This window comes from Nothobranchius furzeri, chromosome 12 (genome assembly GCF_043380555.1).
Source record: "Nothobranchius furzeri strain GRZ-AD chromosome 12, NfurGRZ-RIMD1, whole genome shotgun sequence".
Lineage (NCBI taxonomy): Eukaryota > Metazoa > Chordata > Actinopteri > Cyprinodontiformes > Nothobranchiidae > Nothobranchius > Nothobranchius furzeri.
The window spans coordinates 59781413-59797570 of record NC_091752.1 but is presented as its reverse complement, the minus strand read 5'-3'; the positions used below and the strand labels follow the sequence as shown (position 1 = coordinate 59797570).

Genomic DNA, 16158 nt, shown 5'->3' with positions numbered 1-16158 from the left:
ACCATAAATCACTCAACTGTTTGGGTGGAAAGTAACTAAATTACTGTTGGGCTTTCAGTAATGTTCAGTTACTAATTAATAAATATAATGCTGTAATTATAGTCTGACAAAAAGTCATTAATGTAAAAGAAAAAGGGGAAAAAGATCATCTGTAGGACTGTTCTCCATGTGTAGCTTTCAGAAACCTGTGGAATGTGACCTACGTTCATCTATAAATGTGGAATTACAGGTTCCTGCATACTCAGTAGTGGAACAAGCCTAACACACGTGTTAGGTTAATATGTAAGCTGTTTTGGTAAAAAGAATTTGTAAAATACATGATATTAAACATTTTATTACTTGCATCCATTCACAGCACACATTTCATATCATCTTTAGACTGTAGTGCTGCCCCAATCCCTGGTGTCTCACAGGGGCTCGTCAGATACCTAAATAAAAGATAGAAATGTCAGCAACATTGTTGTAGAGTTACATCAGTAAACCAAACATGGAGAGGCAAGGTCATGAGAGGCGATGTTCGGCAAGCACTCATACATTTTGTAGTTTTCCTAAGGTGCGCCACCACTACGTATCAGGCATAGACTTTCGAGCATCGCCGCGGGTCTTAAATCTGCTCAATGGAAAATACTATTGACAGTGTCTTTATTAATGAAGACACTGACATGAGTTGATTTTTCCTCCAGAGCTCCTCCTCTAGAGGGTGCGGTTTTCACAGAAAACATGCTTTTTATGTTTCACAAACTTTGAAGTTATAACACAGAGACATCTTTAGACTAGAAACATTTGAAGGATACACAAAATACACAAACTATATTCATATAATTTCCTGTTTTCAGTGCAAGAAAAGCAGATGTAGCTGTTTGTTTAAACCACACACGAAGAAAACAAGTGCACCCCAGTTTGTCACCAACCAATTCCAAACGGTTCTCCCATATGGAGCCTAAGTCTCTTTCCGGTTGGCTCATGGGTCCCTGGAAAAACGGAAAAATGAAAGCAACTCAACGGGGCTAAAAGAGTTATTTTCTAATCTGCTTTGCCTTACGCCCTGGATTGCACATTTGTTGTACTGCAATTTAAATGAAAAATAATGTACTGTACTTTGAGATTTATCAGCTTGTCAAAATTTGTAATTAGCATGACTACACACCAGAAATTGGCATGTCACATGTGTGACGTCGTCACCATATGATCTCCTCACCCCTAACGTAGCTGCTACTTACCAAATGACCAGATTTATGGCGGTTCTTTCCTCCTGTGGGAAGTTTGCCAAAATTACAGGTATTTCCCCTCAGTTTTCTCCATTTCTGGTTCGATGACATGACTTTCTTGAAGCGTATTTGTAGTCCTGGACTTATTTTCACACAAAACCTAATATAGCGTTTCCCCCTGTTCGAAAATTTGCGCGTTCTTGGCAGGGCTGGATTATCATTGCAGGGGCCCCTGGGCACAATGTGCTTAGCCCCTCCCCCTTTCCCCACCCCACCCAGCCTCCCCCAACATTACTGCCACCCAGAAGCACTTTTTAGATATTTCATAACATTGTCAATATTAAAACTCGCTTACATATGTTGATGCAAGGGTTAAATATCTGCATGTTTTTTGTTTGTCTCCTGACTCCTTCCTCCTCTTGTCTTCTCTCTCCTTCCTCTTTTCATGTCAGTTCTCTTGTTTACTCTTCCTTCTTCCATCTCAGCAACATTGCTAAGCTGAGTCCCATTCTGTCCTGCTCTGAACTTGAGACAGTTATCCACACCTTCATCTCCTCACGCTTAGACTACTGTAACTCTCTTTTCACGTGTCTGAGCAGAACCATCTACAGGTGGTTCAGAATGCCTGTGCTCGGCTTCTGACCAAGTCCTCCAAACACACCCACATCACCCCGCTTCTCCTCCAGCATCACTGGCTACCAGTCAACGTCAGGGTTCATTTCAAGATCCTGGTTCTGGTCTATAGGGCCTTACATGGACAAGCACCATCTTACATTGCGATATTCTTAGGCCCTACACCCCCAGCAGGTCCCTGAGGTCCAGTGATCAAATCCTACTGTCGTGAAGCACCAGGCTAAAGACCAAAGGTGACAGATCATTTGCTGCTGTGGCCCCCAGACTCTGGACCTCTCTCCCCCTGAGCCTGAGATCTGTGGACTCCTTTAAAAAGCAGCTGAAAACTCACTTGTTCAAAATGGCTTTTGTATGACCTTCTTCACCACTCTCTCTTTATTCTGTTCTCCCCACCTATTCCACCTTCCTCAGGATCCACTGATTTCCCTCTTTTCTATTCACTCTCACTCTTCCTTAACATTTTTTAATCACAATTGTCTATTTTTTTGCTCATTTTAAATATCTTTTTAACCATTTTCTAAATTCTTTTTTATATTTTTACATTGTTTTTGTGAAGTTCCTTGTGATTTTTATTTTGAGAGGCACTCTAGAAATGATATTTTCTTCTTCTTGTCTCCTGTCTCCTTCCTCCTCTTGTCTCCTGTTTCCGTCCTCCTCCTGTCTTCTGTCTCCTTCCTCCAAATGCCTCCTGATTCCTTCCTCCTCTTGTCTCCTGTTTCCTTCCTTCTCTTGTCTCCTGTCTCCTTCCTCCTCCTGTTTCCTGTTTCCTTCTTCTTCTTGACTCCTGTCTCCTTCCTCTTCTTGTCTCCTGTCTCCTTCCACCTCTTGTCTCCTATCTCCTTCCTCCTCTTGTCTACTGTCTCCTTCCTCCTCTTGTCTCCTGTTTCCTTCCTCCTCTTGTCTCCTGTCTCCTTCCTCCTCTTGTCTCCTGTTTCCTTCCTCTTCTTGTCTTCTGTCTCCTTCCTCATCTTGTCTCCTGTTTCCTTCATCATCTTGTCTCCTGTCTCCTTCCTCTTCTTGACTCCTGGCTCCTTCCTCTTCTTGACTCCTGGCTCCTTCCTCTTCTTTTTGTTTCCTCTTGTTGCTGTCCTCTCTTGCCTTCAGAAAAACTGCTTTCTGGCCTTTCTATTAGTAAATTCATTAACATTGTCATCAAAGTCCAGATTCCTGACAAGCTGAGATTCAATAGCTATCAGTGACAGTGCACTGAGGCGCTGTTGAGTTTGTGTTGTTCTCAGTTTATTTTTTATTCTTGCCATTTGTAAAAATCGTTCCCCTTCACAATTTGTAATTGGTAGCAGGCAGTTTGCAAGCTTTTCAAAAGTGTGGGGATGTTGTCTGTGCCTAAAATAATTATGTTATTAATCTTGTTAGTTTAATTTCCATAATAGCTGAGCAGGTGCGAACTTTAGACGTGTCATGCATGTCTCCATTTTAAACATGTTTAAACTGTTTAGAATACAAATCCAGGCTCTGTCTCGTTAGATTGGTGCAACTAAAGTTTGTACTAAATGAAATTTTTACATTAAACCATGTAAAAAAGGTAAGAAAAGGATCCGATTAAATCGTTTTCCACCTCATTTACAATCAGTACAGCGCAGTGCGTATGGCTCTGGGGCTAATCAAGTTTAATTGTTTCTCTTTGCAACAATCTTCACAAGAAGGCAAAACAGTTAAATGGCAGGTTACAGATATTTCCATTTGACTGTTTATTTTGACGGATAAACTCAAGGATGTTGGTTGTTTTGAAAGAATTACCCCCACGCACACTAATGCGCACACAGATGAGCTGACATTTTAATCATTACGCACATCACGGAGGTAACTAAATCAATCAAGAAATGATTCCCGTCAGAACATCAGAGCTTTATACTAGACACTGTGCTCAGCGCAGCTCGCAGCGCACACGTTGGACAGTGGGCTGGAGATCTGTAGAGGGGTTTGCAGCGCAGAACCACAGCGATGCGGTAAGATTTCCTCCCACTCAAGCGGTCTGGAAACCTGTCTCTCTGAGGGATGTGTCACTTGGAAAAATGTTCTTTGATTATGAAACTTTGGCTGAATAGCGCTTGTTCCCATCTCCAATATGGAGACGCATGACACATCCAGTCAGTCTGAGGCAGAATAGCCTCTTCAGCTCAGAAAGCACCTGTAGAGACATTTGATCACGCACGAAGTTTATGTGGAGCAGAAGCGGTCGGCCCACGGCAGGTGAAATGTTCCTAGCCTACATGAAATGAAATTGTTTAATTGTAGCATTATTAATCTGCTACTGGACACGCTGGTCTGGTTGGTCAGACCAGTGTTTGAAGTGGAAAACACACACACACACACACACACACACACACACACACACACATTGAGAGGTACATATAAGAAGTGCAGGTAGAGTTAGGAAAATCCGCAGGGCCACAAACATATTAGGGACGATGGACTGTAGACTATTTTTAGCCCAAAAACGATCATTGTTCTATTTACATTACATTACTCATGAGGACTCTGCTGAGATGCTATTTTTGCGATCGGTAGATCTTTTAGAACTGCAGTTCAAAGGTAACTCATAAGGTGAATATTTATGAAGCCATGTAACAGTTTTTCTTTAGGACTGAGAGAAGATGCAGGAAGATAATAAACAGACACGACAGAAAAAATAGTCAAATAAAAACAAGTTAGTTTTTGTACCTGGTGGTTGCAACAAACAGACACCATTGAAGGTAATCAGAAGTGAGGAACAGAAAATGAAATAATTATTTTAATGTTTAGAGCAGCAGGAACTCTGAGAGGCTGCAGGCGCATCAGTGAGTTTGCGGCCACTGCGCTCGGGGGTGGGGAGTGGGGGGGTGGGGGTGGGGGTTTCTGAAGCGGGGAATGGTAAAGATGCAAAAACTACCGTAATTAAAAGAAATGTGTGTTAACTTAGAAAATGTGGGCGCAATTTTAATTACTTGTCAACATTTTCCCCAATGTTAAGACTGCTGCACAAAAAAAAAAAAAGACTGCTGCTTACGTGGGCCCCCTTGTGGCTGTGGGCCCCTGGGCCTGTGCCCAGTTTACCCATATTACAATCCAGCCTTGGTTCTTAGTATCAAAATGTGTCTTTAAAATTCACGGACATCATATGTGAAATCCATGGCACAAAACAAGTGGAATTAGAAAATAGTGTTTTTAACCCCGTTGACTTGCATTCTGGGCGTGACTTATTGTCAAAAATTAAGTTTTGAGAGAGTGTAGAAAAAACTGTCAAGCACAGAGAACATACTTGAGAGCAGTTTTGGTCTGTGCAAAGAAAAAGTTTGCACATGTGAAGAAAATATCGGTGCAAAAAGTTTAAAATCTGAGCGCAGAAACAACAATTTGAGGGAGAACAGAGTTTATTTGAAAGACAGCAGACGTTTTCAGCGCAAGCATGACAAGTTTTGAGGGCAATGATATAAAATGCTGCTTTCAGATGGAAAAGTCAAGCACTCGATATGTGGCAGTTTAATTCCCCCATAGTTTTGGCGGGATCCAGTTGTGTGTGAAACAGGGAGGAGACCAGCTGGAGAATGGCTCCTCTGTAGACGCCCCTCACACCCTGCTCATGTGAATCACATTTTCCACCTTCAGTTACTTGAGACGGGGCCTGTCCGACAGCACACACGAACCGAACCCTTTCTTCCTCTGTCTGACCACAACCGAACCGAGTGGACGCCTGTCGGGACTACAACGCTGTTGATCAATAAGCAGGAAAGTTCTGTAAAGTTTGAGACAACGTTTTCTGGTGAAACCATGAGGAAAAGTAGCGCGCTGTCACGTTTAACCAGCCCGACTCCTAACTAGAGTCTACCAGAGAAACCCGTTTATCGAGCGGATCGAGCGGATCATGGATCTCCAGGTGATCATCTGGCTGGCCTACGGTTGTCTTCTCCCCTCCGTCCTGCTAACAGGTAAGCTCCCGGATCTGCTGCTTGTTTCTTACAGCAGAGTGAAACGTGTCAGAAATCCTGCAGCAGGGTGGGAACGGACTCAGCAGCGTCTCGAGCCAGCGCCATGGAGGCAGATGAAACTGTACTCGGGTCCATACTCGCGGGCACTTGAGAGATTCACGACGTGGTTTAAAATAGAAGCTCCGTCCAGGTTGTCCTCCTGCGACCGGGCTGGCGGTGCTTACACCCACACCTGTGTGTGTGTGTGTGTGTGTGTGTGTGTGTGTGTGTGTGTGAGAGAGAGAGTTCAGTGCTGCTTCTTGCTAGATTTAGCTAAAGTTGGCACATTTGTTAACCTACTGACATTCTTTAGAAATGTTTTGGAATGTCTGGGACGACACACACACACACACACACACACACAGGTGTGTCAGTAAAACAAACAAGTTATTTCACCATAATGGTGTTTGTGTGCGAGAGCAGCGTTTTGGGATCGTTCCCTCTGGGGCAGCAGGACTGGAGCCTTTTACACTCCCTGTAAACTCTAACCTGTAAAACGAGACACGTGGAAAATTCCGTTTTTCTTTCACTTCCTGTTTTTAGGACACGCTCTGAGACAATTGGGTTCATGTTAGCAAGCCCCTCATAGTTTCCCCATAATCTCACTAAACCTGTTCAGCTGTGCTTCAGACACCAACATTCATGGTCTTGGAACTGGTCTCAGACCTGTGAGAGACCGGCACCCTTGAGGTTAGATTTGGTGTAAAAACGGGAAGTCTGGCGGCTCAGCTGTTCATCTCACTACAGGTTTTGGTGTTATTAAAAATAATTGAACCTTATTTGTGTGAGTTAAAAAAACAAGCAGGATTTTCGAACATGTTACGTGCTCCATATTTCTACTTTGTTAGCCTTAACTGTTCATGTTATTCTTCTGAGTCAGAAAGAAAACTTGCCAACTGTGAACCCTGTTCTTCTTTTGTATCCATCACTTTGTTTACATTTCCTGGAGACGGATGACACAACTTTGTTTGGCCTTCATCCAAGAAAACAGAGTGTGGGCCGCTGTGCTTATAAATCAGACCAGTCAGGTGGAAAAATTGGCTGCTTTCTTCAAGGGACTTTCCTTATAAAGGCTAGAGACAAACTCAGGTGTGCCTTTATTGACCCTGGTCACCCTGAAAGCCTATTTTTACCTTTAATAAAGTAACTAATGGTTAAATGTGCAAACAGAGGTGTGTGTGTGTGTGTGTGTGTGTGTGTGTGTGTGTGTTCTTTTACATACTACATAATGAGGACCATTTAGACCATTTTCCCTACAATGTGAGGACATTTTTTTGGTTCTTACTTTTTTTAAAAGCTTACCAGAAGCTTACTGTGGCACTATACCAGTTAGAGGTATAGTGTGAATTAAGGTTTAGTTAAGGTTAGGGTTAGCATCAGTGTTGGTTGGGGTATGGGTTAGGCATAGTGAAATCACAAAATGAATGGAAGTCAATGGAGAGTCCTCACTATGATAGAATGACAGGCGTGTGTGTGTGTGTGTTTATCATACTGAAATCTCCTCAATGCGGTTTAGGGGTTTAATGGGCAATGTTAATTCCACGTTTTAGGACTGGACCAGCTCTATACCCTCCTGAAGGGTGTGTGGAAGTTCACCCAACCAATCTAAATGTGATTTGTTGATTTGAAGAGGGAATTCGACCGTGTGCCTCAGTGTGCCCTGTAGTATGGGGTACCTGGCCCTTTGACACAGGCTGTTGCCAGAGCTTGGTCCGCATTGCTGGCAGTAAGTCAAGCTCGTTTACAGTGACAGTTGGAATCTGCCAAGGCTGCCGTTTGTCACAGATTCTGTTCATAACCTTTATGGACGGGGTTTCTAGGAACAGCCAAGGGGGTCTGTTTTGGTGACCTAAGGATCAGGTCTCAGCCTTTTGCAGATAATGTGGTCTTGATTTAGATTTTAAATTGCTTTTTAAACTGTTAACAACCCCTTATGATGATCGCTTCAAATGGAAACGATGTTCCCTCGCCCGAACACGGGTCACCAGGGCCCCTGTCTGGAGCCAGGCCTGGAGGTGGGATACGTCGGCAAGCGCCTGGTGGCTGGCATTTCCCTCATGTATGGGATTAGATTTGTGTCAATAGGACCAAGAAAAACACTTTGACGATAAAACAAAAATTAAGAAATTGACAGAACAAAAATATTGACAAAAGTAAAATAAATTGTTTCAAAAGTTAAACTTACTATCTGAATCAACTTCTTAAAATAAGTAATAAAGTATGTTTCCTTTTTCTGTTTGCCTCTATGTGTTTTTGTTATCAATTTCCTTTGTTTCATTCTTGCTGCTCAGAGCTTTGCTCTCACTACCAGGTTTGCATTTACACTTCCTGGCTTTCTCCTTTGCAATCCCTGAGTTTTTGGTTGCAATTCTGACACAACCCTTTCGGGTGGGTGGGACTTCTAAAAAGTCCTCCCCCATAGGACAGTGCTTTCTCTTGAGTGACAGTTCAGTAACCTGGAAGTGATGTAGCCTCTAAGACTTATTTTTTTTTTCCCCACTTCGGTCAACAACATGATTATTGTTCTTTTCGCCTGCATGAAGGATGGGTCCGGTGTATCCTTCAGTGGTTTACATTTCCCAAGATGCTTTGCAGGCCGGACGGCAGAACTTTTAAAAACAATGGCGGACAGTGAAGCGGGAGCTGTCGGAGAGGATTGCGCATATAAATGTTAGTATAAACTTGCAAACTGTTAGGTTAAGGGCTTTTTGTGATACATGAACGTTATTTTAGCTTGAAATGTTACAGTAAAAGTGCTTGTATGTTCGGCCGCTCGGTGTACTTCTCCCGCTACGTTTCCCCCCTGATTTTAATAGAAGTTTGTATTTTAGGGACAAAAGAGAAAACCAGGGACTTTATTAAGCTTGGGGGGAGATGGACCACATGTTCACCGGAGCTAAGCATTCAGCGGCTGTGGCATGGAGGTACAATAACATCTCATATTTTAAAAACTGTCGTTTGAGTTTAGTTTTTTCTGTGAAAACATGAAAGGAATAACCCGTTGTCCTCTTTTCTCTATCTTTTCGCTTCCTGTTTTTTTTCTTACATGTTTTTTAAGACTATTCTGGAGAAAATGGGCATCCAGGGGAAGGTGACAGCGATGACCAGCTTGTGGGGCGACGGTGGCACAGGAGTTAAGTGCTCGCCCCGTAATCGGAAGGTTGCTGGTTAGAGTCCCGCTCAGTCTGTCGCTGTCGTTGTGTCCTTGGGCAAGACACTTAACCCACGTTGCCTGCTGGTGGTGGTCGGAGGGACTGGTGGCGCCAGTGCTCGGCAGCCTCGCCTCTGTCAGTGCGCCCCAGGGCAGCTGTGGCTACATTGTAGCTCATCCCCACTTGTGTGTGAATGGGTGAATGACTGATTGTGTTGTAAAGCGCCTTGGGGGGTTCTAGGACTCTAGAAGGCGCTATATCAAATACAGGCCATTTACCATTTACCATTTCTGGAGCTGATCAGGGAGGACATGACGCTGCAGAGGGAGGCAGAGCAGCAGAGGGCACAGGAGAGAAGGGAGAATTTTGACAGCTTTTTACTTTGCTAGAAAAAATGGTTAAGAAAGATTAAACATGTACATATAAAAGAAATATCTAAATAAAATCAGTTCTGTATTAAATTCTTGAATTTTATTTTTGTTTATAAATGTGAATTGTTTAATATTACAGGGTATCCGCTGGGTCTTGAAAAGTCTTGAAAGGTGATAAATCGATTTTGGTCAAATTAAGACCCTTAGAAAGTATTAAAAACTATTATCACATCTTTGCTCAGGCTCAGCTTGTCGAAAGTATTTTCTCTGAATTAGCTCTCCAACAGTCAAGGAAATGATTAAAAAGCTAAATAAAACTTCGAGCTCCATCGTTTAAAGTTCCTTCTCCCTTCTGCTCAGCTGTTCCACGGTTGCTAGGCGACGGAACGTTTGCCGAGGGAGTGGCGGGAATTCATGAAGGCTAGGCCTGTCCAAATTCACAGCCGTTAACATCCGGTCTACTCGGCCGACGGAGGACCCAGCCCACGTCGGCCGAGTAGACTGGGTCCTTCGAAGGATGCAGACCCTGAATTGAGACACAGCGATTGTCATGGAGGCTAGCTTAGCAGCAAGCTAGTGAGCTAACGTTTGGTTAAAACCAACTTAAAAAGTGACTTCACTTACAGATTAACTTGGAGTGCCTAAGAAAAGATAAAATATATTCTCAATACTCACTTTAGATCCTCAGTAGACACCACAGACGGCAGAAATCACGTGCTTGGGGCTCAAAATTCACGTTGTTCACCGAGGTGGAAAAATAAGTCTTGGAGGCTACATCACTTCCAGGTCACTGAACTGTCACTCAAGAGAAAGCGCTGTCCTATGGGAGAGGACTTTTCAGAAGTCCTACCCACCTGAAAGGGTTGTGTCAGAATTGCAACCAAAAACTCAGGGATTGCTAAGGAGAAAGCCAGGAAGTGTAAGTGCAAATCTGGTAGTGAGAGCAAAGCTCTGAGCAACAAGAATGAAACAAAGGAAATTGATAACAAAAACTCATAGAGGCAAACAGAAAAAGGAAACATACCTTATTGCTCATTTCAAGAAGTTGATTCAGAAAGTAAGTTTTCCTTTTGAAACAAATTTTTCTCTCAATGTTTTAATATTTGTTTGATCTCCAAAGTGTTTTTGTTTATCCTTTTGGCACAAATCTAATCCGATACTCATGGATCCCGGCCACGCACAGCCTTAAGAGGACATGTGGCTCACCCTTCCCATGGGCTCACCACTTCTGGGAGGGGCCACAGGGGCCGGGTGCAATGTGTAATGGGTAGTCGCCGAGGGTAGGGATCTTGGCGGTCTGATCCTCGGCTATAGAAGCTGGCTCTCTGTATGTGGAATGTCACCTCTCAGGTGGGGAAGGTTGGTGTGAAAGGTTGAGAGGCTTTGACTAGATATAGTCGGACCCACCTCCACGCATGGCTCTGGCTCCAGAACAATTTGCTTGAGAGGGGCTGGATACTCTACCGCTCTTGCCCCCACTGAGAGGCGCCAAGCATTGGTGGGCATACTAATAGCCCCCTATCTTGGTGCCTGTACATTGGGGTTTAATCCGGTGAATGAGAGGGTAGCCTCCTTCTGCCTACGTGTGAGGGGGCGGGTTCTGACTGTGGTCTGTGCTCATTCACCAAACTACAGCTCAGACTACCCACCTTTTTTGGAGTCCTTGGGGGAGGTGCTGGAGAGCGCTCCTTCCGGTGACTCCCTTATTCTGCTGGGGGACTTTAATGCTCACGTGGGCAGTGACTATGAGACCTGGGGTCTCATTTATTAACCTTACTTAAGAACACATCTGTGCGTATATCTAGCGTAAAAACAAATTTACACATTGTGTGGTATTCATCATTTTGACCCTTGTGTGTGGAAATGTATCTAATATAATAAAACTTTAGACCATGCTTAGGAACAGCATATAGTGGTATAATGGGGGAACAGCAACACCAGAGGTCTGTCATCCACACATGTTCCTTGTCCACAAATTATTTAACCCAGTAAATAGATATTTTGGTGCTAAAACAGCTGATGGGAATCTGACGTTGTAGTTAGGTTGTCATGCTTTCTGTAATCACAATTATTTGTCTTTCCAATTTTTATTATGTTTTTAAACTTTTTAATTCATTATTATTTTTAATAAAATTTTATTGTATAAATTTTTTGTTCTTGTGAAACACCTCATAATTTTGCTTGAGATCTGCTAGATCAGGAGTCTGCAATCTTTTCCCATCAAAGAGCCGTTATTACCCGTTTCCCCCACAGTAAAGAAAACAGCAGTCGTGGCGTTGTGGGTGGAGCCCACCCTAAGACAGATGAGAGCTGCTTTAACCGACCACAACAGGAGACCTGTCAACCTGTTCAGGTTTACGCAGAGAATCTTTAAATTCAGAATTGGCATACAGATAAAAAATGAATGCAATAAAATAAAACATATTTTAATTAAATATTCATTAGTTATTTTACAAGCAGAGAGCCGCATCAGATGGGCGAAAGAGCCACATGCGGCTCCAGAGCCGCGGGGTGCCGACCCCTGGTCTAGATAAAAGAGCATTTCTATATTATTATTAAGGATTTGTCAGAGCGTGCTCTCTGGAGTAAACACATTTCCATGAACGCACTGACAGGAGATCTGTCTGGGGCTATTCAGGACCCATTGTTGGAACTACGCTGTATGCTGTAATCTGGATTTTCATCAGTCGATAAACTGGCACAAACTTCTGGAGACATCCACACTAATATACACTGGAGCAACAAACTTCACACCTCTTTTGGCCACTTCAAGCTCGCAGCAATGCATTCAAAAACATTAAAATATGAGTCCACCTCACTTTCTCTAAAAGGTGGGATTAAAGGGATACTTAACAACTTTTTGACATCTTAAAATTATTGAACCAGAATGTGCTCAAATTACCCTTTACAGTATTAAAGAAAGGCCACCCAGCTCTTATCGCCGCCTGTGGCCAGTATATTCTAACGGCTCTAGCCCCCTTCAGAGTCAGACAGGGCGTCAGTAGTCATCAGTGGCTCTGTCTTTGTTTGTAAAAACTGGCAGCATAGAGAGTTCAGATGCTTTTTTCCTCCTCTCCTCCCCATCTTATCCCAAGGCCCTTTGTCTGTCTTACGATGTACTGCGCTTCTGCATTGTAGAAGTCTTTAACTGATGAAATGAAGACCCCGGAGCCACCTGTTCAGTTCCACCAGACTTCCGTCTCATTTCTTTATTTCTGCCCCCTCCCGGCACACATTAACTTCCCTATCAGTCCGATACCGCCCCCTAGAGGCTCCATCCTCAACACCTCTACACCTCCCTCTTTAAGCTTGAAAAACTCTTTACTTGCAAGATAACCTTGTACCCAACGTAACAGTATAATTCTAACAGAAACCTGACTTATAGTCCAGTGTTTACAACCAAGCATTTCCAACTCTTTTGTATTAACAATGTAATCTAACATAAACACCTTGCTTTAGAAACATCACCTTTTTGTTTTTAAATGTAGGGTTCAACCAGAATGAGAATATTCATAAGTCCAGTCTATCTGGTGGGCGGGAAATCCTTCCCGACCTGGTCACAGTGGTACCCGGGAGTCTCTTGGGCCATTCCCATCTGTACCGGGTCGGCCCGGGCCAGGTAGCCCCAGTCGGCCCCAGCCTGGCCCGGTTGATTCCACACATCCTTGTCTTAAGCCCATGTGGGCTGATTCTACCCACCAATCAGAGGCTTGCTCTAATCGGTGTGAATGGGCTGATTCTACCCACCAATCAGAGGCTTGCTCTAATGGAAGGTGTGAATTTGCTGTCAGCAGTGGGCGTGTTGGCCCTGGTCGGCCTGAAGCAGTACCCCTCGGGAAGAGGGCCGAGAATGAGCCTTGGTTGGCCCGGGAAAATTCCAGGCCACCCAGATATGTAAACAACCTACGGTACCCGGCCCGGGCCGACCCGGTACAGGTGGGAATGGGGCTTCTGTGTCAGGTCTGACACTGGCTCCTCAGACCAGGGCAGCTCTGTCTCAGGGAGTACAGTCAGGTGAGCCCTGTTTCCTCTAAAACTCCCTTGCTCGGTTTCCACTACATAAGACCTTGGGGTTGAGGCCGGACCCTGGACCGTAGCTGTGGACTGTGTTGTTCTGATCCACACTCTTTGGCCCGGAATCAGAACTGGTAAGTCTTTGGCCTTGTGCCTCTTATCGAACAAATTCTTCTGCCTCTCCTTCAACTCTTTATCCCTTTTCCTGAAGGCTCCAAGGTTTGGCCAGGCTGGATTCAACGCTTGTGCTGTGGTGGGAACTGTGGACCTTATCCGCCTCCCCATCAGCAGTTGCGCTGGACTCAGTCCATGAGCTAAAGGTGTAGCTCTGTAGGCTAAGAGAGCTCTCTGAGGGTCTGGACTTTTACTGAGCAGCTGTTTGACCGTCCGGACGGCTATCTCTGCTTTCCCGTTGCTCTGAGGGTAACGAGGGCTAATGGTCACATGCCGAAAACCATAGTCCTGGGCAAACGGGCTAAAGTCCGAGGAAGCAAACTGCTGGCCATTGTCCGTCACCAGGCATTCAGGCATGCCGAATCTTGCAAAGATCACCTTCAGCCGCTCCAGCGTTGTAGCTGTTGTGAGAAATGGGAGGTTGGCTACTTCGATGTATCGGGAGAAGTAGTCCACAACCACAATATAATGGCTGTTTTTCCACTGAAAGATATCAGCTGCTACTTTTTGTCACGGGCATGGTGGTAGAGGTGTAGTCATCAGTGGCTCTGTCTTTGTTTGTAAAAACTGGCAGCAAATTTCACACCTTTCCACCATGTCTTTTTTATCTATCTATCTATCTATCTATCTATCTATCTATCTATCTATCTATCTATCTATCTATCTATCTATCTATCTATCTATCTATCTATCTATCTATCTGTCTGTCTGTCTGTCTGTCTGTCTGTCTGTCTGTCTGTCTGTCTGTCTGTCTGTCTGTCTGTCTGTCTGTCTGTCTGTCTGTCTGTCTGTCTGTCTGTCTGTCTGTCTGTCTGTCTGTCTGTCTGTCTGTCTGTCTGTCTGTCTGTCTGTCTGTCTGTCTGTCTGTCTGTCTGTCTGTCTGTCTGTCTGTCTGTCTGTCTGTCTGTCTGTCTGTCTGTCTGTCTGTCTGTCTGTCTGTCTGTCTGTCTGTCTGTCTGTCTGTCTGTCTGTCTGTCTGTCTGTCTGTCTTCCCTTCCCTTCCCTTCCCTTCCCTTCCATCCCATCTGGCTGTGAAGCAAACAAGCCTTGCAGATTTACTCTCAGGTGGAGCATCAAAGCATCTGCTTTTAATGTCACGCCTGATACTTAAAACTTGCGTCGCTGTAAAAGACTCGTAGCAAGTTATCGCAAACACTTGATTGCAGTTAGTGCTGCTAAGGGAGGCCCAACCAGTTATTAGGTTCAGGGGGCAATTACCTTTTCACAAAGGGCAATGTAGGTTTGGATTTTGTTCTCTCCCTAAATAATAAAAACCATCATGTCAAAACTGCACTTTGTGTTTACTTGTGTTATCTTTAACTAATGGTTAAAAGTGTTTGATGATCAGAAACATTTTGTGTGACAAACATGCAAAATAATAAGAAATCAGGAAGGGGGCAAATAGTTTTTCACTCTACTGCAGTGGTTCCCAAACTTATTTAGCCGTGCACCCCCTTCTATGTCCCGACCATGTCGACGCACCCCCCAGCCCCCACATCAGGGCATGGATATCAGGGGTGGACCTTTAAAGCGCCCGAGCGCCAATGGCGCTAAATTTTCTCGCCGGGCGGTAAATACTTGACGACTTACCGCCCGGGTGGCGCCCAAGCATTATTTGTCATTTACACACCGGCTTTCACCTACATCATGGCCCCGCCCTGTAGGAAGCTGCCGTTTTCGTTTCGCGCGCGTGAACCTGCGCGCCTCTAGCCACGTACTGCACGATTCTAGTTATTGTCACGTGAACTATAAGTTCACTATTAAAGACGAAGTGGAACCACGCTAGAAACACACAAGCACGCAGGAAGATCGCGCCACCACAGGGATTGGATTTCTTGATGAAATCTCCGGCAAAACGCTTTAAAACTGGTGAGGAGAAGCGAGACAGTTCGAAACGGTATGAAGCAGAGAAGCGTGTGCATAGGTGGAATGATTCTTGGAGGTTTAAAGAAGACGGGAGGCGCGGAGAATGGCCGTATTTGAGTTGAGTAGCGGCTCGCCTGGAAAACAGACGGAAGCAGCAGGGGGAGTGGCTGAAAGCCGGCGTTTAACGCCGGGGACACACCGGCCGCGGAAGCGCCGAGAAGCGAATGGCTCACGAAGTCCGGCCGCTGCTCGCCGCTCCTCAGTTTAGATCAGACGCTCCCCATTCGAGGCGCGCCTCGGCTCAGCTTTTTCTTTTAATTACTTGGTGTCCTCCATTTCCTCAGCTCTTTTCCTCTGAGAGAGAGAGAGAGAGAGAGAGAGAGAGAGAGAGAGAGAGAGAGAGAGAGAGAGAGAGAGAGAGAGAGAGAGAGAGAGAGAGAGAGAGAGAGAGAGAGAGAGAGAGAGAGAGAGAGAGAGAGAGAGAGAGAGAGAGAGAGAGAGAGAGAGAGAGAGAGAGAGAGAGAGAGAGAGAGAGAGAGAGAGAGAGAGAGAGAGAGAGAGAGAGAGAGAGAGAGAGAGAGAGAGAGAGAGAGAGAGAGAGAGAGAGAGAGAGAGAGAGAGAGAGAGAGAGAGAGAGAGAAAAAAACTAGTTTTTCCCTGCATGATGGATGAAGATATCGCGTTAGCATTCACACTTGTTCAATTTTCAATTTTAATTCTGGTGCCTGTTAGCAGCTGAAACACATCCTCACGTGCTTGTGGATATCATATATTG

The 16158-nt window shown here is 44.6% G+C and overlaps 1 protein-coding gene across 3 annotated transcripts in view; it reads left to right on the top strand.

Moving 5' to 3' along the window:
* The first annotated feature begins 5449 nt into the window (after positions 1-5449).
* The window catches only part of piezo1 (piezo type mechanosensitive ion channel component 1 (Er blood group)), a 155164-nt gene continuing 144455 nt past the window's right edge, over positions 5450-16158 (top strand). For all 3 annotated transcript variants that reach the window (XR_011515768.1, XM_070542767.1, XM_015945535.3), the window contains exon 1: positions 5450-5767. Coding sequence is in view for 2 of the 3 variants with exons in the window: in XM_070542767.1 (XP_070398868.1) it covers positions 5704-5767 (64 nt within the window). In the remaining variant the exon portion in view is untranslated. The remainder of the gene's footprint in view (positions 5768-16158) is intronic.